General features: G+C 51.4%; 1 protein-coding gene across 2 annotated transcripts in view; it reads right to left on the reverse strand.

Moving 5' to 3' along the window:
• Positions 1-22,636, reverse strand: part of Kcnip3 (potassium voltage-gated channel interacting protein 3) — a 57,941-nt gene extending 35,305 nt beyond the window's left edge. The window contains exons 1-2 of one of the 2 annotated variants that reach the window (XM_052183542.1): positions 22,475-22,636; positions 18,947-19,112 (exon numbers count right to left, since the gene is read on the reverse strand). In XM_052183542.1, the coding sequence (XP_052039502.1) occupies positions 18,947-19,106 (160 nt within the window). In that variant the 5' untranslated portion in view covers positions 19,107-19,112; positions 22,475-22,636. Of the gene's footprint in view, positions 1-12,796; positions 13,208-18,946; positions 19,113-22,474 lie in introns of those variants that run through there. The other variant, XM_052183543.1, reaches the window with a different exon arrangement.

The following is a 22,636-nucleotide window of genomic DNA, read 5'->3' on the forward strand; positions in this document are numbered from 1 at the left end:
TATAGTCAGAGTGTTGTTTATCACAGCAACAGAGAGGAAACAAAAGCATCCAGTTTGACTGTCCCTTGGACAGAGAATTGCTTTACCTGTCTCCATCCCCAACAAGACGAAGCCAGCCTCCATCTGTCCTCATGAGAGCCAAACATTTCTGAACAGGCAATAGGAAGAGGGACATGAGTCAGCCTGTCTTCCTGGTCCCTGTGGTGGAGAACTCACCCATTCTCTTTTACTTGAAGGACTTCCCATGTAGGGCAACTAAACAGCTCCTACGTGACAGGGTCAGACCAGCCACCCTTGCTTTGTCACCAACTTCACTTTGAAACAAAGTTTGCATAATGCTCACCATGTTCGTCTGTGAATTTCTTTGGGTGAATTTCTGTTTCTTGAGAGAAGTTGGCTTTCCCATCTCTCTGCTGGTTATAGGACATGGTAATGATCAGACAGGAGATCAGAGCCAGGGTGACCTAGGCTGAGCTGCTCCTCATCTTCAGAATTGGGGAGGCACGCCTTAATCCTTTCTGAATGCATCCCTCTCTGCCCCAGTGTGCTGTAGCGTAGTGTCAGGCTAGTGTTAACCAGCACAGTGTTAGTCTAACCCCCAGGAAGCCAGGCCAGAGCCCTGAGCACAGAGGACACCCAGGGAGCCGCACTGGCTGGCTCAGTTAGCTTGTTGCCTCTGGCATTCCTCCTGGTCACACATTGCCATCAATCCTCACGATGATGACATTGACACAAAGTGCTCTCAAGTCCCAGCCTTGTGCTGATCTGTGAAGATGTCCAGGAGATGAGCATTTGGTTGTTGGAACTGAAGCCGAGGGCCCAGGGGTGTCTTGGGGAATTTCCATCCGGGATGCTTGCTGCCAGCATCTCCACCCCGGTGGTGTCCTCTGACAGCTCAGTGAGGTATGCCTAGTACAGATGTCCTGCATCAGCCGGAGGCAGAAAACAAAACCTCAGGCTCTTATACATGGAGAAGATGTCAGAGAATGCCCAGGGGGTGAGCAAGCCTTAGGTGTGGTCCTCGTCCCTGACCCTCAGTCAGCTGAGGACCCTCAAACAGTGGCCTTTCCTCTCTGAGCCTAAGGCAGCATGGACGTTAGATAATAGTGGTACTGGTGATAGCTCCAGCTTTTGATTTCCTGGTGTTTGTATGTCCCAGATGTAGTCCTTGAAACTCAAATACAAAATATCAGGTACCAGCCATGGCCTCGTTCATACCTATTCTAGGACTCACCCTAAGCTGTCTCTAGAAGCATCAAGCTTGGATGATCATGCACAGCGATGTACCTCGAAAATACTCAACATCCCTCTCACCGCCTTTCCTCGGAGGGTAGGGGAGCTGCCAGTGGGACTTGCAAGGCCATTAGGGAGGTAGAGAGGAAATACTTTGTGAAACCTAGAGGGGAGGTGGTTTTAAGTTCTTCTCTGTCTAGAAAGACATAAGATTCCAGGATCTTACCTTAGCACACATGTGTTCCTTTAACAGATATTCGCTGGACTTTCCCCCTGTGCACACTAGATATGACACTAAAGTTGGCAGATCCAACCCAGGTCCCAGAGGAATGATTCTACTACAGAGGAGATTGACCGTTAGACACTCATGACTAGAAATGGTTTGCTTGTGACAGAGAAAGTAGAAGAAGTTGCTGTCCCAAACGGGGGCTAGAGGGATCTGGGAGGTTTCATGGTCCGGGTTGGCATAAAGGGGGTAGCAGGTATACAGGGATACAGGGAGAACAAGGGCGTGCTGGGGACAGAGGTCTCTAATGGGAGATCACAAAGGAAGAGAAAGACAAAAGCCAGGAGTCTCATACAGAGGTCCAGCTGGCTTTATCCCCAGGGCCATGGAGCAGTCATATGGTCTAGGTATTTCTTTTTTTCTTTTTAATAGTCACTCCAATGGCAGTGTGGCCAGAGATGCAGCATCTGCTTGTCACTGTCACTTGGCTTTCATAGGCCAGAGGGAACAAGCAAGCTCTAGCCTGGACTATCAGGTCACACAGCAGCACAATGGGGACCAGAAAGAGCAGAAGTCTCTCCATTTCTTGACCAAATCGGTTCCCAGACTCACTTCACTGGGACATTTAAACAATGTCTGTAGCCAGGAAAGGGGGTCAAGTCATACCTGTAATCCCAGCACCCATAAGGCTGAGATGATGATGACCTCCAGTTTGAGGCCATTCTGTGCTCTAATGTGAAGCACTGTTCCACCAATGTGTGTTTTTAGGGGACATGCCACACGCCTCAGAGTGACCCCATGGAAACAACCAGGTTCTAGGCTGTCCCAGAACCTGGCATCCTTCAGCCATAGCCTATGTCCCTGCAGGAGCTGGAGAAATTTCAGTGTCTGTCTGTCTGTCTGTCTGTGGTCTCATCTGTGAAATCTTACTTTGGAAAGTAATTGAGAAAGCTGACATTGACCTTCATACGCTTGTGTGTACACATGTGCTTGCCCACCAGCACATACAAGTATACATGTGAACTAGTACACACACACACACACCTTTCTTACTAAATTTCTTGGACAGTTCAATGAAACACTCTCCTGTTTTTGTCTGAGACCCCTCAGTTGTTGTCTTTTAGACAAAGGTTAAACTGCTTGGCTTTCCTCCATGACTTTAGAATTCTATTTATTTAGTTTTAAAGGTTTATTTTTGTTTTATGGGTACTTGCTTGAATGGTGTGTATGTGTGCCACATGTGAGCCTGGTGACTGTGGAAACCACAGAAGGGCAGCAGACACTCTGGAGCTAAATGGATAGATATCTGTGAACTGCCACGTGGGTGCTGGGAACCAAACCCAGGTCCATCTGCCAGAGCAGCCAGAGCTCTTAAGCACTGAGCCACTCTCCAGCCCTGACTTTTCAATTCTTTATGAGAATCGGTTGCTGTTGCTGTTGCTGCCTTGAGACAGGCTCTGGCTACGTAGCATGGGTTGGCTTTGAACTTGCTGTGTAGCTCGTGCTGACCCTGAACTGATTGCCGATTTGGAATTAGAGATGCAGGCTACCACACCAGGATCTTAAATTATTTTTTTCCATATTTTTGGCTTTACCTTTTAGTACAGAATTGGATAGAATTTCTAGGCTGCCAGAGTCAAGTCTATTAATCCACTTTGCATGGTGATCATTTAGCTTCTTTATGAAATTTTCTATATTTCAACAACTAGACTGTCACTACCAATATTGTAGACTTTTTTTGTAATGCATATAATGTGCTTCAAGGTCTCTGAGGACATTCATATATATTTCACTCTATATTCTTGTATTTATTCTACGTTTTTTTCTCAGTGACTGACTGTGTGTGTACCGTGTCTTTATCTGGATAAACTTAAGTGGTATTGTTGTTGTTTTAAGACAGGGTCTTCAGCCCAGACTTATTTGACACCCACTATGTAGCCCAGGCTAGCATTGAATTCATGACAATACTTGAATGGCTTTAGCCATTCAAATGCTAGGCTTATGGGTGTGGCTTTAAAGTCTTTTGATATGATTTTTCCTTGGGTGTTGGTGGCACCTAGATACATGTCTGAGTTCAGGAATAAAAATGCCCTGTGGCTCTGATGTAGCAGAGGGCTGGGGGCAGGGTGGATGGGTAATGTGTGCTACATGCCAATGGTCTACCCTTTGGGACCTACCAAGATAGAGGCAGGTCTTGTATGCTGACCCTCCGACTCTGGGTTCCTTCTGCTGTTTGTGGTCACATGCCCACATTTGAAGGCTACAGCTGTCTCTGAGTGCCTTAGTGCTGGGTTTCCTGGTCACTGTTCAGTGTAAACCCATTATGGCTTTGCTTTGTGGATCTTCTTCCCCATTCTGGCCACAGGGTGGGGGTGGGGCACCACTCCTCACCCTGGCTAGTCGTTGGGTCCATCTGTCCTAGGAGCTGGAAGGTACTCCCAGCACTTCCTCCACCCAACTCCAACTCTGTTACCTAGCCCATGCCAAGGACTGGAGCTCAGTGCCTGTTGCTTTCCTTCTCTGGGTGGACATGCGATATACTCAGAGAGCTGAATGATATATATATAATATATATTTATTATATTATATTAATATATTATATGTGTGTGTCTGTAAGTATATCTGTCTGTATGTCTGTCTCTGTGTGTCTCTGTGTGTGTGTCTGTGTGTCTCTATGTGTGTCTGCATGTGTGTGTGTGTGGTGCGTCACTGCAGAATGTGATCTCAGTGTTGGCCTTAGCTAGGCTTTGAAGATTTTACACCCCTAGGTGCTCAGGAGGAACTGAGAATCCTCCATGGCACCCACTAATGTTGCCCTGCTGGGCCTGTCTGGACAGGGACACATAGCTCAGAGTGGAGCTCTAGGTGACCCCTGGTTATCCTGCTACAGAGGCACAGCTAGGCCACCATGTAATTCCCAGGACCTTACCCTACATGGAGATGTGAACAACCCTTGGAAGGCTCTGGCGAGCACCACCCACCAGGAGAGTGGCATCATGTACAACCGCTATGTTGATATTTATTTGGTCTCCCCACTCACCCACTAGGTGCGGCGGGTGCGGTATGGCTGTCTCAGAGCCTCTTTGGCTTTCCTGTCACCTTAAGGTGCCCCATGTCTTCTTGCCACCCGCAGCTATGCCAAGTGCCCCGGGAGCAGTGGCTAGAACTTACTGTTGCTGCCTCTTCTGGCCTTGGCCCCGGAGCTCAATTACACTCAGCTGTCCTCCTGCCTTCAGCACAGAGCAGGGCCACCAGAGCCCACCAGGTCCCAAGCCCTTCACTAAAATGACCACAGCTGGGGCCAGGTCTGCAGCAGGGAAGAGGTGAGAGCCCTGCAGGGAAGATGAGGGGGGATCAGGGTGGGGATGGAGGCCCTGAGTTGGCATTTTCAAGTTTGCGCTCGGAGACAATTAGGAGCTGAATTATTAAAGCGGCTCAGGGGAAGAAGCTGTTTTTAAGAAAGCATGACTAAGCGGGGCTGTCTCACAGCTGCGCACAGGATCGAAGGCGATCAATTGCCATAATGGTTGTAAATATTTACTCGGGAAAAATGTGTGAGCCACCAACATACTCTACACAGGGGTCTGTATCACACACACCCCCCCCCTCATCGAGCTTACAAAGATGCCCAGTTCCAGGCCCCTCCCCGCTCTCTACCTCCTCGGCAGCCAGACCAGTGTCGTGTGAGATCTGTGGTGAGGGACCCTTATGGTACAGGGTACAGAGTGCAGTGTCATGCACAGCTTGTCTGCAGTAGCCTGAATGCAGCTGGACAGATGGATAGGTGGGCAGATGGATGGATGGGTGGATGGGTGGATGGGTGGATGGATGGATGGGTAAATGGGTGAGTGGGTGGGAAGAGTGGATGGATGGATGAATGGATGGGTATTGTTAATCCCCCTTGACCACAGTCCTCACCTATAAAATGAGCTGTGATACCCACTTCAGTGCTTGTTAATAAGTCCCAGCATGCAGCAGTGCAAGCCACACTGGCCTGTGGGCTGACAGGGCCACAGGTGGAAACAGATACCTGGCACCCTGCCTTATTGCAAGGCTTGGGATTAATTAAAACAGAATCTAGGCCAGGCGGTGGTGGCGCACGCCTGTAATCCCAGCACTCTGGGAGGCAGAGGCAGAGGCAGGCAGATTTCTGAGTTCGAGGCCAGCCTGGTCTACAGAGTGAGTTCCAGGACAGCCAGGGCTACACAGAGAAACCCTGTCTCTTAAAAACCAAATCCAAAAAAAAAAAAAAAAAGAATCTACTCACATCTCTATAGAGGAGTTCTCTCACCAATAGCCCCGGCCCCACCCCCAAGTATGATGCAGCTCCTGTGTGTGTGTGTGTGTGTGTGTCTGCAAGCATGCTTGTGATGCTTTAAGACTCAGCCTTGACCCAAGTGGTTACTAGAGGCTTATTGTGACCAGTCCTGGTTAGTTTTCATTATGAACACAGCTCAGTCACCTGTTAAGGGGGAACTGCAACTGAAGAATGGTTTTGACCAGAGCTGCCTGTAGTCCTGTCTGAGACTGTCTTGACTGACCAAAGTGGAAGGCCCCAGCCCACCATGGACAGCACCATCCCCGGCCATTTGAGAAAGCTAGCAGTCAGGTGATCTAGCTAGCAAGTCAGTTCCTCCACAGTTCCTGCTTGAGCTCCTGTCCTGGCTTCCCTCAGTGATAGACGGTGACCTGGAAATGTAAGCTGAATAAACCCTTTCCTCGGGGGAAGGCTGGTTAGAATGTTTAATCACAGCAACAGAAAAGCAAGCTAGGACATGCACCAGGCTGCTCTGACTGACTGCTCTGGCTTCATTAATCCTCACAGCAGATGGGAATTCAGTCTACCACCACTTCCCTTCCTTAAGGTGAGGAAATAGGCTGAGAGGTGAAAGGACTCGCTCTGTCACTTGGATACAGCTCAAGGTCTCTCCAACCCTTTCTGGAAACCCTCGGGCTAACCCTAGGACCATCTACTCCCCCATCCTCCACCGAGCTCCCCCTTTTCTTTCTCAGAGGGAAAAGTTCTCTAGTCCACATGCCTGAGGATGCATCTAAAGGTTGGGTAGAAAGGGATCCTGACCTCCATCTGTCTGCAAGGTTCTGCCCCACAGCAAGCCCTGACTCCTGGTACTACGGGGCCCCATACAGGCCAGGTTGCCCATGTGTCAGGCAGGATCCTTCTCCAAGGATCCTTGTATCATAGGCTGACAGTGCTGCCACAACAGGCCCTGATCTCCAACACACAGGCTGCAGACATGCTTATCACTGAGCCTATGAAAATAGTGAGCAGGAAAGTGTGTGTGTGTGTGTGTGTGTGTGTTCGAGTGCTCTTGTGGATGTCACTGCATGTGTTGCAAGCTTCACCTCAACCAATTTCCTTGTGAGATCTGTGCTTAGAAATAGCTCAACCACCCACTGTACATCTACCTCCCCCAGCAGTGCTATGGTGGAGCCCCTAGCTCTTTACCAGAACCTGTTGGATTTCATAAGCTGGGACACCAAGGCTGAGAGAGCTGTGTAGAGTAGAGGAAGAGGCCTCTGCTTGGTGTTCCTGTACATACACACCCAACCTCAGACACCTCACATCTGTGCAGCAGGTCCGAGACAAAGGCCAAGGAGTTGGGAGAAGGGTCAGTGGAGTCTGCTCTTATGTTTGGGCATTTCCCCAACATCAACAAAGCTTGCCGAGAATATGTAGGGGCTTGAGATCCTCACAACAGGCCAAGGGATAAACTATACCTAATCCCTTGCCTGTGCCTTTTTCTTCGGAGGGGTTTGCAACAGATGCGGAGCCTCTGTCTAGTACAACAACAACAAATTCCCTGGCCACAGTCAGTTTCCAAACACGTTTGGGCTAAGAAAGCAACCTGTCTGGTGAGAACTGGAAAGGCCTTGCTGGATCCTTTGTCCTCAACAAGACTCAAGGTCTACTCTGTGCCGGACTTTTGTGGAGTTGCAAGGCCAAGTATGTAATGTATGGGCAGGTGGACTGATGGGTGAGCGGATACATGGATGGGTGAATGTGTGGATACATGGGTGGGTGGGCACATGGCAGGAAACACAGACAAACAGGTGGATGGAAGGACAGATGGATGAGTGAGTTGATGGACCAACCATTTCCTCTCTTACGCCTTAAGCTCTCCCCATGGAAGGTGGTAGTATGTTGGCTGCTGATGGCATGGGTGTGGGTACAGAACCTGCCTGGCCCACAGCCAGCACTTAGCTCACTCCCTTCTCACCATGGTCACCCCCTCTCTCCAGGCACAGGAGGGGTTTAGGAGCCAAGGATCTTCCCGATGCTATTGGTCAACCCCTGTGCATTGAGAACAGGAGACAATGGCTTCCTGGATCCTTATCTCACCCCCGGCCTGAGATCCTTTCCTGCTTTCAGAGCGACCCAAGCTGCTGCTGGCTGCTGCCCTGGTTCCTGCAAATTTACCCCGTCACTGTGCCCTTCTTGAGAGTTAGAGACTGTGTGGTGTGTTCGTGGGTTTTTGTTCCTGCTGAACTAAACAGTACAGCTGCTGCTGCCACCTTCCATCCATCTAATCCCTGCCCCAGATTCTGGGCTCTGCTCACTCGTTAGGCCTGAGGGCCATTTGCTGACTGTGGGGGTGTGGGGCTGTGACTGTCACCAGCCTAACAACACCTTGTGCTCTGCAACACCTCTGTGCATTTGTCTTCTGCAGCATCTGATCAGGAAGTCTCCCTCAATCTTGCCCTGCTGCCTGTTAACAAGCCAGTTCCTAGAACTCTCTTCAACCTCCTGGGCCAGCTTTGGCCAAGCAAGGGTTTTGTGCTGTAGTCTCTGGGCTTTAAAAACCCCCTCACCATTTCCTTCCATGTTGGAAAAGTCCATAAGAGTGACCCCTTTGTTTGCAAATGGAAATAGTTAAAACTAATTTTTTTTGAGCCTGGTGTGGTGGTGCATTCCTTTAATTGCAATACTCAGGAGGCGGAGGCAGGTGTATCTTTGTGAGTTTGAGGCTAGCCTGGTCTACAGGACATCCAGAGATACATAATAGAAAGATAATGTCTCAAAAAAAAAAAAGGTAAGAACTAACTAACTAAATAGACCCCCCCATCTACTCACAGTCTTCCACATTATTTCCAACAGACACGAGCCAAGCCTTTGGAAAGGGGATGCAATTAGCTCTCCACTGAAAGACACTCCCTGCTCCTTATTTCACCTCAGAGACACCTTGGTCTATGGGATGGAGGTCAGGAGCCTTGGTCTGTGTGTCCAGAGAAAGATTGTAAATGTAGATTTTCCTGTGCCCCGCCCGACCCTTTCAATTCTCTTCCTTCTCAGAGCCTGCCCAGTTCTTCACACTGGAAAGGGGAAGTACTGCAAAAGGGGGCTCCAAAGGCAACATCCTCAAGGAGACCACCACACCCTTGAAGCCTCTGGAGTAGCACAAGAGGAGGCCACTGCCATTCGTATAACACGGAGTCCTAACTACTAGTGTAGAGATTTCATGGACAGCGAGGGGTGGGTGGGCCACCAACTGGAAGAGGCACTTGGTCTGTTCTTGGCTTGGCTCAGGAAATCAGAAGCCAAGATGCATCAGTGAGAGAAAGCTAGCAGCCCATGAATGGCAGATCCTGTGCTTTTAATCCTCAGAGGTGTGTGTGTGTGTGTGTGTGTGTGTGTGTGTGTGTGTGTGTGTAAGAGAGTGAGCGAGCAAGAGAGAGACAGACAGATAGATAGATAGATAGAGAGAGAGAGAGAGAGAGAGAGAGAGAGAGAGAGAGAGAGATTAACAGCCTAGGTAAGACCTGTCCTAAAAGGTTAAAACTGTCCAAGAGGCTTGCTGCCCCAGCCTCTTCTGCCCCCTGGTGGGCAGACTGAGAAATGCCTATTAAGTGAGCTGCTTTGGCAGTGGTGGGTGGTGGGTGGAGGCTGGAGAGAAGCTTGGGAATGTGGTGGTCCAGGGTCGGAGAGAGGGATGCACATGGAGGTTGGAAAGGCTTCGGCGCTCTTTCCTGAGAGACGCCAGGCTCCATGGTCCACGAACATCTGCCTGGGAACAGCAGGTGTGGCCTCCTCTGCCACAGTGACTCTGCCGTTCCCAGAGCATCCTCAAACATGTTCCTTTTCCATTCTGGAACATTTGAAAGTTGCTCCTGTCTCCATTTCCTATCATCTCAAAGAATCTTCCACACCTTCCACCTGGGAGGCAGAGACCAGGGCCACTTAAAACTATATACGCCAGGGGGAGTCTGCTGCTGAGACCCAGTATTTTACACAGCTTAAAGAGCATCCAGCCGACCCCATCACTCCGCGCTCCAGCGTGCCTTTCCCTCTCTCCCCTTTAACTGGACTTACAGAGGAAGGAGGCAGAATGGGCAGAGGTTGGAGCACAAAGGAACCTGGACCACTGTGCCTTACCAGCCCAGAAAACTCACCACTTTCTGAAGAAAGATGGCTACACTGTTTGTGGCAGGCTTTAATGGGGTCCACCTCACTAGGTAACGGCTTGTCAGGTGCACAGAACAATGATGGAACATGGGACCTTCCAGAATTCAGACAAAAGCAGCTAGGGACAGGGCTACTGAGAGGTGAGAGGTCAGAGGTGAGAATTCAGCCTTCCCTGCAGGGGTCTGGAAGCTCTAACACACACAACCCCCCAGGCCTTGTGCCTGGTCAATGGAATGGGAAAAAAAGTCACAATTGGTTGATTTTGAAAACTTATCCTCTCTATCGTCACAAACGAGGACACTAACTTGGCCGACACATGGAAGAAACCTCCACTCAATGTTACAAAGTCATATTGCTTGCCCAGCCATTCCTGTGGTTCTTTATAGATGCTGGTGGGGTCTCACAGAGCATGCTGTGGTGTGCATTTGCATTGGCACAGAGCAGAGCCAACCCAGGAGCCGGCTCAACAAGGTAAAAACATCCAGGAAAACAAGAAGGAATGGCTGTCACACACACAGCCGGCAGGGACCATCTTGATGACCTCATGTTTACATCCATTCCATCTTACCGATGAAGAAACAGATGTGGTGAGAGGCTGGAGCTCGGCCTGGAAGATGGGGCTCTGTTTCCAAACGCTACAAATGAAGGCATCCAGTCTGCCTTCAGAATCACCTGACTTGCCTGGGAGAACTGGGCGTGACCATGACTGGTCCCCAGGTGCACATGTCTCTCTTTTCTTTGGTAGAAAAGATGCCCTTATAGGTGATCCGTCCTGGCCCCTGATCTGCTCCCCATCATTTGTGAATAACTGAGCCATCTTGCTTGTGCCCTGTGTGTCCCAAGCCCTCCCTGGGTTTCCTTCTGATTGGAGTCAGCTTTGTCACTTGGCTAGCATCCTCAATCAGGAGTTCAGCGGAACCTGGGTGTGCATTCGCATCTATCTGTAGGAGGGTATTTTTAGGGCATCAGAATGATACTTGGACAATTCAGGTCAGATGGGCTCTGTGACAGGGGTAGAGAGGGTCCCTGAGGCCGTAGCCGACAGCTCTGCCGGCCTCTGTGGGTCTCTGCTGCTTTAGCTGACAGCCCTCCCTGGCCTCTGTTCTGCCTCCACCTTGTCTTGAGAAGCTGAGACGAGAGTCTGTTCTCGGGACTCATCTCTCACTCTCTGGGCTCTCTGTATCTTTCCCCGTAAGCTTCAGCAGAAGTCTAAGGACGACACAAAGGTATGACCTTGTAGGTCACCCTGAGGGACCAGCGAGGTAGCCTTGCTCTGTGACCTCCTTGCAGTCTCCTTATTTTGGGAAAAGCTGAGCTCTTTTCTCCCCATCTAAGCCTTTCAGCGACCTGAGGGGGACTTGGGGATGTGAGACCAGGGCGAGGGGTCTGACCCACGCCTGGCACGGGGTTAAGGCAATGGCTGTGGCTTCCCTGGTTGTTCGTGGATATGGCCTGGATGCCCGCCACCACTCTGAAGCCAGACTCTACAGAGTCCTCATGCACCCGGGGAAGAGAGCCAGCCTCCATCTTCCACGTTCTTCTCACTCCCGTCTTAGCATTTTCCCACCACTCTGGTGTTTTATGCAGTTAATCTCCCATAGATTTGGAAACGGGAAAATATATTGCAATTTTAAGCTTTTCTTCTTATAAATGCTCTTTGTGAGCTGGTGGGGTGTTTCCACCGGTAAAGGCACTTGCCAAATGAGGCTGGCTTCCTGAGTTTTATTCCTGTGTATCATCCATGTGGAGGTGGAAGGAGGGAACAGACTCCAAAGAGCTGTCCTCTGGTCATTATGCTCAAGCCATAAGCCTCTGCTGCCACCGCCGCCACCACCGCCACCACCGCCACCACCGCCATCATCACCATCATCACCACCACCACCACCACCACCAACAACAACAACAACAACAACAACAACATGCTATTTGCTAACCTGATAGCTCTCAGGTGTGCCTGACTCTCGTGTGGATATCCCACACTAGGCATGACAGGCTCCACCCCTAAGAGGGAGGTCGACAGCTCTGGTCTGGCTTGCTCACTGCTTAGCATGTCACCCCTCTGGGTCATTGACAGCTCCCTGAAGCAGAAGGCTGCTTTGTGTGTCACATGCCTATGAGGGCTCATCTTTGTTTTATAGATTTAATTATGAGTCTCTTTAGGGAATCACATGACTGATTTAGCCTAGCTAGGTTCTTTTCCTCCAATAACAGGATAGGAAAAAGAGCCCAGGGGTCCTGGTCTGAAGCTCTTCACACCCCAGTTCTCAGATCCCCATCTGTAAGATTCCCTCCCCTTCTGGGTAGGAAGTGCCCCTGCCAGTCAGCAGGCTCTGCCAAGCTTGGATGAGAGGGAGAGAAAGCAACACAGAAAGAACCCACTGTGAAGCTCCCCTCCTCCCACTTCCAGGACGGAGCTAGGCCTCCTGTCAAGTCTTCCCGATGAGTGGGCTTCTGAAGACTTAAAGAAGGCTGTCATTGATAGATCTCCTTTATGCACAGTCTTACCACACACTGGGCCCCTTCTTTCCTCTGTCTCCTCTGCATGGCACAATAGGTCCATATTGGTTCTGATAGAAGAGGAGAGTCCTCGGGGAGGAAGGGAGCTGGGGAGCAGTGGGGATAGAGGAGCCCACATGTGCCAGGCAGGGAGGGCTCTCCAGAGCAGTTAGGCGGGCTTGGGTCTATATCACTGTGAGGATAAGGATCCTGACCGCCCATCTCTTTCCAGCCTTCTGAGTCTTGGCTTGGCTTTCCGAGGGCCAGGGGTCCCCATGGGAATGTACAAAGCACAGAGACTTATCCTGTTCCCAAGTCCCTTTATCCATGCCCCACCCCAAAAGGAGGAGCCACAGTCCCCAGCCTCAAATGACATCTTCCAGCACCTGGTATCCCTGTCCCGGCAAGGCAGCCCTCACCTCGAGCAAGGTTCCCAGAGATGAAGCGGAAGAAGAAGCTGATGATGTCTCCCAGGTGCTTCTTACAGCCATGCTGACACTCCTGCAGTCTCGGGTAGCAGCCCTTGCCACACCCTGACATGGCGCTGGCCAGGTTCTGGTTCTCTGCTGGCCTTTCCAACCCCCTAGGCTCAGCACCCTTCTTTAGGGAGGACTTGCCCTCTCCACACCTGCTTCTAGCTTGGTTCTCTTTCAAATCTCTCTCTCAGTGTCTCTCTTGGTCTTAGTGTATCTCTTGGCCTGTTTCACTATCTCCTGCTCTCAAGAACCTGCCAAAGACTAACAGCCCCTCAGCCCAGGATCTGCTGTGTCTCCCTGAGCCTGCCTGGTACCTGCATTTATCTCCTCAACCTCCAGGCCCTGTGAGCTCACTGTTCTCCAAATAAGTGCAAGCAGCTGTAAAAAGCCGGGACGGGGGTGGGCTTTGCTCTAGCACCTCAGGAGGAGGTGGCGCCCAGTGTGACTTGCAGCTCAGGGTGTGAACCTCACAGGCCCCGGGACTTTCCACAGCCTGTTCCTACCCTGCCCAGCCTTTGGTCTCCTCTTCACTCCTCGCTTCTACTTATTACCCAGAGCTCCATCCTACCTGAGGGTCTGATAGCAAAAGGAGAGAGGAAATGGTCTGGGGACAACCCAGAGCATGGTTAGAGCAGGAACCGCTAACTTCCCGCTCTCATTCCTGGACACGTGGACAGCTGCTGAGGTCCTTGGCCACCCAGTCTTCTCTCTGCTTTTACTTGTAGACGTCAGGATGTGTCAGAGGGAAGAATATTCAGTGAGAAGCTACTACTCTAGGGCTAGGGATATAGCAGACTCAGTAAAACGCTCACCTGACATGCATGAAGAAGCCCTTGGTTCAATCCCCAGCAAAAAGTCATGGCTAACACTTTTAATCCCATTATGCAGGGATTGGGGACAAGGTCAGCCCCAGCTATTTTGCAAGTTTGAGGCCAACCTGGAGCATGCGAGGAGTGCTTGTCTCAAAGCAAACCAGAAAAACAACAGTGCCGCTCTCCCACGTTCCTTGCAGTCAGTGTGGCCCCGTTCTGGCTAGTGAAGTGTAAACAGCCTTCTAGAGCCTTCTGAGCTTGCCTTGCTCTACTGACACCTTTGGCTGCACGCTCTCCTCCCATCTATCTCTTCCTTTCTTTTGCCAGGAACGATCCCAGAATGACTAGAGTGGAAGTAACCACTTTGCAGTGGAGGAAAGGGACAAAGAACAGAGTTTGCAGATGTTTGCAGTCACTTCCTAACTCCAATGGAGCCACTGTCGCGCAGGGCTTCTGTTACATGCAGAGGTAGGTATTGGTGAGGTACTTCTTGCCCCCCTCCCCCAACAGAAGCCTCAACTCCCATACACCTGGGCTTCCTCACAGCTCCAGTCAAATCACCTCCTCCAAAGCAGAAGCCAAACTCGTGTGTGTGTTGCACACTCTACTGAGTGAAGAAACGCAGTGTTGGGTGACACCTGCTGTGTACCTGGTCATGTATGCTGCTTTGAGCTATTTACTGAGCACACACCAAGGCCGTGCAGCAGGGCCAGCAGGCAGCTCAGGCCTGTGTCTACCAACTCAGTGTATGCAGCAACCCAAGCACAGAAAATGTGTCTAAGGCAAGTTTTGACACCCTCCGGGTCCATGCAGGTCCGGACAAGAGAACCCCATGCACTCAAGTTTCCAGAAAACATCTTTCTTTGGCAATAACCTCTTTCCCTCTACACACAGCTAGTTGCAGGCTACTGAGCTACTGTGGAGACAGATTGAAGTCTGTAGGTGCTGGGTAGTCATGAGCCTGAGCTACCCTTCCCCCAACCCCCTCCCCGGGAACTAGGAATCTCTTGCTGGCCTCAGGTCTATAGTGGATTGTGCGAGTGTGTCTTTGTCAGCAGGTGTGCTGATACAGGTGAGATCCAAGCCAGGGTGTGGGGTGGACAGGCAGGCAGGTAGCTCTGCCCTTGCTGCTTCATTCTCCCCTTTGACCACACTGAATGTCTGTTTGAGGGAAATCGTGTGTGACTGACAAGAGTGGCAGGAAAGGTGACACCAAGTCGAGAGGCACCTCAGGGCAAGGGCAGTGGAAAGGGACCTCTTCCCCATCCTTGTGACGTGGAGAGGAGAATGTTTTGTACAGATGCTTCTTATGCTGCCTGGGAGGAGTCATGGCCCCAGGAAAGCTTCCATTGATCATGGCCTGTGGTTAACCATGGGGTCAGGTGTCAGGGAGGCGGAAGGGGGACATGGTCGGAGAAGGACCCATCTGGGGCATGAATCCTTTCTAAATGCTTTTGAGAAGGTGCCAGGGCTGGGAATGTGCCTGACAGCCCAAGAACCAGCCATGTTCCTAGCCATGGCAGCACCTGCCCATAAACAGAGTACCATTTATCTTATTTGACTTACATTACTCAGCATTCAAGAGAAGAGCCTCTCTTTCTTGGCTGCCCTTACTGCCGCATGGTGTCATGTGCACGGTTGGCCAGCAGGTGGCAGACAAGCTCAGCTGTATCCTTAGATTGTAGACCAGGGGCCACTCTTACTGGCATTGACTAGCCCCTGGTTTCAGACCCTCCAGGACTCCCCGCACACCACACTCGGAGGTCACACACATCACTGTCATTAACCAAAGGGCTTGTTCCACATCCTGCTCTTCCTCCCCTCGCCCCATTCTGGGCCCAACTGGAATAGCAGAGATGCCAACTAAAGACAGGGAAGGTTGGAAGCAGCTGCAAGATTGATTCAGTCACGACCACACACGGGTCACAGTCCTAACGTGTTCAGAAGGTGGCCCAGGGACCAGGCGAGCCCAGCAGGTGGTCCTTTAAGCTCCCTACCCATTCAGTGCTTTTCCTGTCTCCAACACTTTGGGTTTCATTTGAGAGAATTTAGACTCTAGAGGTAGAAGACCCAAGGGGAGACATCTAAGGGGCTGTTGACCCAAAGCCTAAGATGGTCACCTGGCCCCTTTGGACTGCTCTTATCAATTAGAAAGGGCCAGTTGATAAGAGTCAGGCAGGTAATAGTACTGGTCCTGGGAGTAGCTTACAGAGCCATACAGTGGCACGGAGGACAGTGTCTCAGCTCAGTGGCACCTCTGAGACTCCTAATAACCCATCAATGGGGATTACAATAGCTCCCAAGGCAGGGCCACAGACAGTATAGACCTCTAAGGAATGAAGGCTTGGTTTGCTCTGTTGAGAATTCTCTGGAGTGGATTAAAGATGGCCACTCTACTCTGCAGTCCAAGGCACAGGGAGTCCATAGGTCCTTTCTTGAATCTGAACTGAGCCTGTGATTTGCATGGCTGATGAGCCTGTGTGTCCACACTTGGGGGGGGGGGGGCTGGGAGCACAGCCCTGGGAGCACAGCCTTGGTTCCATGAATGGTGATGTTGTGTGACTCAGGATTGGGAGCTGCGCAGTGTGACAACTGAGATGTAGGCTTTGTCACATTGTGGTTCCCTGTTCCTCTAGGGTTTCTGTGACTTTCCCCAGACCCAGGGTCTCAGCCTTCACTTACCTCAGGACCCAGGCCATGTGGGGAAGATTTTATTCTAATTTAGATAATTGAAGAACCCCAAAGCTCATGGACTTCTTGGGGAGGCAGACTTGAGAAGCAGGTCTGTCCAGTTGGTGGCATCGGCCAGAGCTGAAACCACGCCTCCCTCCGAAGGCACTCTGCCAGGAAGGGCCGCCTACAGGGAAGGCCAGAGTCACAGCTCTGGTATGCTGAGGAGATGTCCTTAGGGTCCTAGGCTGAGTGTGGCTGTTTCTGGGTGGGGAGTCAAGTTGTCTGCCTTACCCCCACCCTCTGGACCCATGCATCTTAGAGACCCTGCCACGGTGCCCCTGGTAACTCCCAGGGCACAGCCACAACTGGACCAGTTCTTGCACCCCCACCTTGCGGTCCCTGAGTCTTGCCCATTCTGTGTTGGGGTCCCAACTCACTCCAGTCTTGAGGATGCTGGGCTGGGCTTTGACCTCCACTTAGTGATCCCAGATACTTGTTTTTTTGGATTCTACAGCTGAATGGAAAAACCCCAACAAGGGCGGCGTCTGGGCTGCTGGACCGCATGGGCACCCAGTGCTTAGGATTCTGTGGCAGGCCTCGCTGGACATGTGGTGGAGCCCCTGAATGGTGTTTATTGTTCTGTGCACCCAGAGCCTGAGAAGCAGACTCATCAACCACAGCGTGGCATTTCACACGCACACAAAGCTGCCAGTGTGGTCACGCCAATGGAGTCCTCCTTAAGGATGTTGATGGGTATGTCTGGACTGACGCTCAGGAGCTCACCCAAGGGAGTCGGGGCATATGGAATCTCCACTCCTGAGTCTGTGGGGTCCCTGCCTGAAAGGTGAAGGTGCTTGGGCCCTAATCTCTGGAGAACTAGACAAGCCATTTAATACACACACACACACACACACACAAAGAGGGGAGGGGTGGGCTGCAGCTCCTGCTTCACACAGCTTCACACGGCCTGCTTCCCATCAGCCATTCCTCCTCTTGGTGTTTGGCAACTTTTGATAAACATGTCCATCCATGCAAATACAGGATGGGCTGGGCGGCTCCACGCTCTCCTGGCCTTACCCTGTACTGTGTACCTCTGGAGGGAGTGACTGGGAAAGACTCTGTCTTCTAAGAAGCTACTGAGTGGGGTGTGGACACACCCTGCTTGCTCTCAGATGCTCCACCCCATGCATTGCCATCACAGGTATACAGTGCCATCCAGAGCCACTCCTGCCCAGTGCCTTGTGGGTCAGAGTGGGCACTTACAGAAGAGAGCAGAGGCCTTGGCTGTAGCTGCCATATTCTATCTGTCCAGGAAAACACAAGATGACAGATATGGGGGAGGTGAGACTCTGGGTTCGAAGGGGACAGAAAACTGAGGCATCTTGGGTGGAGCTGAGTCCCATGGACACACCCAGAGGCCACAGCAGAGTACCACAGCTCTTGGAGTCCACTCTGGTGGACAAGGGGAAACATTTTCACACCAGTGCAAATCACACACTTCTGCCACCTGCAAGGCCTTAAAAAAGCTTGGCCTGGGAAGGCTCCCCACATGTGCTGCTGCTTCCATGGGAAAGGAAACGAATGTCAGCTAAGAGTGACATTAGTTCACAAGGGGCGGGGCTCTCATGGACTGGAATCGAGCTAAGAGCAGTAGGCTTTGAGATAAAGATGAGGTCTTAGGACACAGCTGCCTTGTCCCTTCATGCATACACATGCACGAGCCACTGTGCTGGCTACCTCTCCCCCTCTCAGGAGTACCAGCCAACCTGGGAGGCTGGGAACACTGACTGTGCCCATTGTCCGACAAGGAGACTGAGGCTCCCTAGAAATCACACAGCAAGAGCGTGTGGTTTAAGAAAACACACAAAGCAGGTCTCCAGGCCATGCATGTACCTCGCCCCGGCGATAGATACTCATACATGCCCTCTATGCCATCAAAAACATATGCGGTGTGGCGAGGGACCTTGCAACTGATCCTGGAATGCTGGTATGGGGTTGCACTCCACACGCGTGACATATGTACATGTGTGTGTGTGGACACTCACGTACAAAGGTGTGAGAGAGACCGCAGGGGCTCGTGAGGTTGCCTCTGCATTTTCAGTACTACCATTCCTCATAAACACCCCAAATAGCTGTAAAGAAGCACAGTTATTACTGCTGTCCTCACTCCCGTGCCGTGAACACTCCAGAATGCTAGCCTCAGTCTTTGGGTACATGGGGCAAGAACCAGGGGGTACCAGATCTGCCCTGTGGGTAGGGAGGTCCAGAGCCCTTTTCTATAGAGGACTTGGAAAGGATGTGTGAGATGTTCAAGACAGCTCTGCAGGTGAGTACGGGGTGAGGCAGGGCCTGGCTTCTCAGCCTCCAGCCTGCCTCTATCTCCCAGGCTCTCTCTGAAGAACCTATCTGTGGTCCCGGCCTGCTACAATCCGGTGCTAGAGCTCGGGTCTCTGTGTGGAACAGTCCATCAGTGAAGGGAGAGTGTGAATGAGTGGAGACACGTTCCCCAACAGAGGTGGAGGCAGTATGGCCCAAGGTGGCCTCAGGAAAGGCAGAGCTAGCGTGATCTCTCCCATTTCTCTCTGGCCCCCAGCCACTTGTGTCCTACCTGAGCCTTGTGGGGCAGCACTGGACAGGATCCACTTGACTAAGCAGCAACGCATCAGGGCCTGGCGGGTGAACCGTGGCCTCTGCCACTTGATGCCTTCCCTTTTGCTCAGCGGGATGCGCCCAGGGTCTCCCAGGAGGCTGCCATCCGATGCCTTCATTGCTTCCTGCAGGGGGAGTGGAGGGAGGAGGCTTCTAAAGCACAGGCTCACAGGAGGGACCTCCAGAAGGTCCCATCTGGCCACTCCGGTATCCTGGGTGAGGCCAGTCCGAACCCTATCGGGAACCTGCTCTGAAAGCTGAGGCAGCCCTGTGGGCCCCCCTCACCCCTCATGGTTTCTTTCAGTCCTGCACTCAGGCTCTGGTATTGGGTGGGGCCCCAGAAGAAGAGTGAGTTCCGGAGAAGCAAGGCCGTAAGTAAGTGACGCCTGACTTGTTCATCTCAAGCTCCCCACTTCACCACCCTGGCTGACAGAGCGGAACAGCTCCTTAGAGAACTCACTGAAGCCTAGAGAAGAGAGAGGGGATACCGTGAGGTAAGTGCACTTCCTTTCTCCCAATCAGAGCCTTGCTTGGCCTTGACTGGAAGCGAGCCTGAGTGTGGATGAAATTCTGTGTGACCACCTAAAGCAGCCTGCCCGTGGCCATCTGGCCAGCTAATTAGGGGAACCCGGAGTGGGGTGTTGAGAGACAGTAGGACTTAAATTTGAGTAGGTGTGAATTGGAAAAGGTCAGCCTGGAGCCACTGTGGAGGATTCAGAGCAGAGAGGTTTGTTTGCCTATGGCAATACTGGCCTTCAAGCCTGTCCATCAAACTGTCGGCCATCATTAGACCCTGTGGTGGCAGGGTAGCTCCTGGCTGGGCAGGCTGCAGTCAGCCATGACAGCCTCTGGGCCTCTGCTTCGCTTCAGCTGTGTTCTGTCTCCCACTAGCACGTCATGGAACGGGTAGGTCTTGGCTCTGTTATCACCTCATACTCTCAGCAAGAGAGTGTCACCTCATTCTTTCCCTTCTCCAAGGCTCACTTGGTAGTGAGGAACATTGGTGCAGAGGGAAGGGATGCCAGGGATACGGAAGGAGGCATCTCCCTGCACATATTGTGCATACACACTTGCATACTTGAACACACACATATGTATACATGCATACATACACAGACCCACACACAGGCACGTGCTTCCGTATACCATGCCCCTGGCTGGGTCAGAGGCACCTCTACATTATTAAGCATCTCATTCAGGAAAGGAACGGCCTTGATGGATACAATCTGTATATTGGCCAAGGAGCAGGGGGCAGGGTGGGTCGGGCAGCTGGTACTTCGTTATCTCATAAATTCATTGCTGAAGACTCTGCACATGGGGAGGGAGCAGAAGCTGAGATGGACCTCACAGTTTCAATGCCCACCCCTAAACCCCCACCCCACCCACCCACCCCCACCCCCAGTGCTGGCACCACACCCTAGGCAGGTGTGGTGGACCCTGTGATCCCCAAGGGCGGGCTGAGACCCTGTAATGCATGCTATGCATCGTCTTGACACAATCCTGTGAGGTGGGGTCATACCACTTTTTACAGGTAAGGAAACTAAGTCCCCGAGGAGTGTGAGGACACATCACACTGTGGTGTAGCATTCTGACTCCAAAGTTCAGATAATCTGAACTTTGAACGGGCTTCCAAAGTGGCTGTTCATGGGGCCAGGTCCCTGGAGAGATTTGAGAAGGTGGGTGTTGGGATCCCTTAACCAGATCTACAATCTCCCAAAGTTGCTTATGAATGCCCTGGGCTAAGGGGTCCTCATGCCATTTTTCTCCCTGGTAGAGAGTCAGGGAGACTTCTCCACACCTGCACTGGCTTCCTCTACCTAGTGGAGTGGCCAGAATTCTTAATTTGAGCCTTTCAAGGCAAGGGCGGTGACAGTTTTCCTTCCAGAGGTAGCAGAGAACTCTGAAGAGAAAGAAGGGCAGAGAAAAGGGAGCCTGTCCATACTCCCACAGAAAAGTCAAGCCTGTGGCCTGGGCCCATCCCACAGTGAGGGAGGCAGGAGCAGAGATGGGTGAGCACGGGTCATCTTCATGAATATTTGACACTTGTCTGTCTGGGAGAGGGTCTGATTGAGCAGCCAAGGAATGTTAAATAGCTCTCCTGACACCCTCTCTTCCCAGGCTCAAAGGCCTTGAGGGGAGGGAGGTGACCCCACTGCCCCCTCACGCTTATGGGCTCTGTGAGGGGAGGTGACAGAGTGAGGGTGGCTGGGTCACTGAGGACAGTGGAGCAGACATTAAACATCCCTTTGCCCCTGCTCAGAGTCCCTGATGGCTTCCTGTCACTTTGCAAATCAAAGCATGTCACGTGCCTGCTCCCAGCTCACTGTGCTCCTCACAGGCTGCCTCTCTTCACAGCACTGCCCGAGTACTGGGTATCTTCTGATCCCTGCACTGGACGCTCGTCCCCGGAATGGCCAAGGTCATGCTCAGGCGTCAGACCCCTGCAGCGCTGCTCTAACTAGGTCACTTCCTTGTGCCTCCACCTCAGCCTCTGTGGCTGCAGCTTCTGGCAACATCGAATAGCTTGTTATTCTGCTTTCGCCAGGATGTCAGCTCTGAGACTACGTGTGTGTGTGTGTGTGTGTGTGTGTGTGTGTGTGTGTAAGTTGCTCATTCTACCATAGAACCTGGCACCTAGCACCTTTAATTTTCCAAACCCTACAGTAGAAAGATAATCCATCCAGAAAAAAAAGATGCACAGACATGTCACCAAAGGGAACAGAGATGGCACATAAACACCTGGGAAAATGCCCTTCTGCCACCACAGAAATGCCATTGAAAACCACCATGAGAGCCAGAAAGATGGTTCGGTGGATAAAGTGCCTACACGCCCGATGACCTGAGTGTGATTTCTAGAACTTACACCAAGGTGTTTCTCACAAAGGTGGTGAGAATGGGCTCAAAAACATTTGATCTCTATCCCTATCCCCACACACAGACACAGACACACACACACACACACACACACACACACACACACACACACACACACACACACTTTTTTAAAGAAAGCCACCACAAAAGAGCCGGAGAGATGGCTCAGTGGTTAAGAGCAGTGGCTGCTCTTCCAGAGGACCTGGGTTCAATTCCTAGCACCTATATGGCAGCTCACAATTGACTGTAACTCATGTTCCAGGTGATCTGAAACCCTCATGCAGAAATATGTAGTCAAAATACCAGTGTACATAAAGTAAAAATAAATGATTTAAAAGAAAGAGAGAAAGAAAGAAGGAAACAAACAAACAAACAAGCAAAGCTACTATGAGATACGTTGTGCCTGAAATAAAAACTAAAGCTAATGCCGTGCAGACAGGGACCCTGGGCCACATCCACCTGGTCACTGGGAACACAGAGTACTTTAGCCACTCAGGAGAACAGTGTGTCAGGTCCTTAGCAAACAGAACACACAGTAACACGTAGCCTGGCAGTATCAGTCTCTGGTGTTTGTCCCGGGTGGTTGAAAATGTATGTTCAAACAAAAACTTACCACTGAATATTCATAGTAGTTTTATTTGTTCGAACCCCAAACTGGAAACAGGCAGATGTCCCTCAGTGGAGCAATGATGAATCTGAGGGTGGTACAGGAGGGTGTCCCAGAAAGTCCCTCCCATGAGAAGAGAGGACCTGGACGCTCATCACAACTTGACGA

This window comes from Apodemus sylvaticus, chromosome 5 (assembly GCF_947179515.1).
Source record: "Apodemus sylvaticus chromosome 5, mApoSyl1.1, whole genome shotgun sequence".
Classification (NCBI taxonomy): Eukaryota; Metazoa; Chordata; class Mammalia; order Rodentia; family Muridae; genus Apodemus; species Apodemus sylvaticus.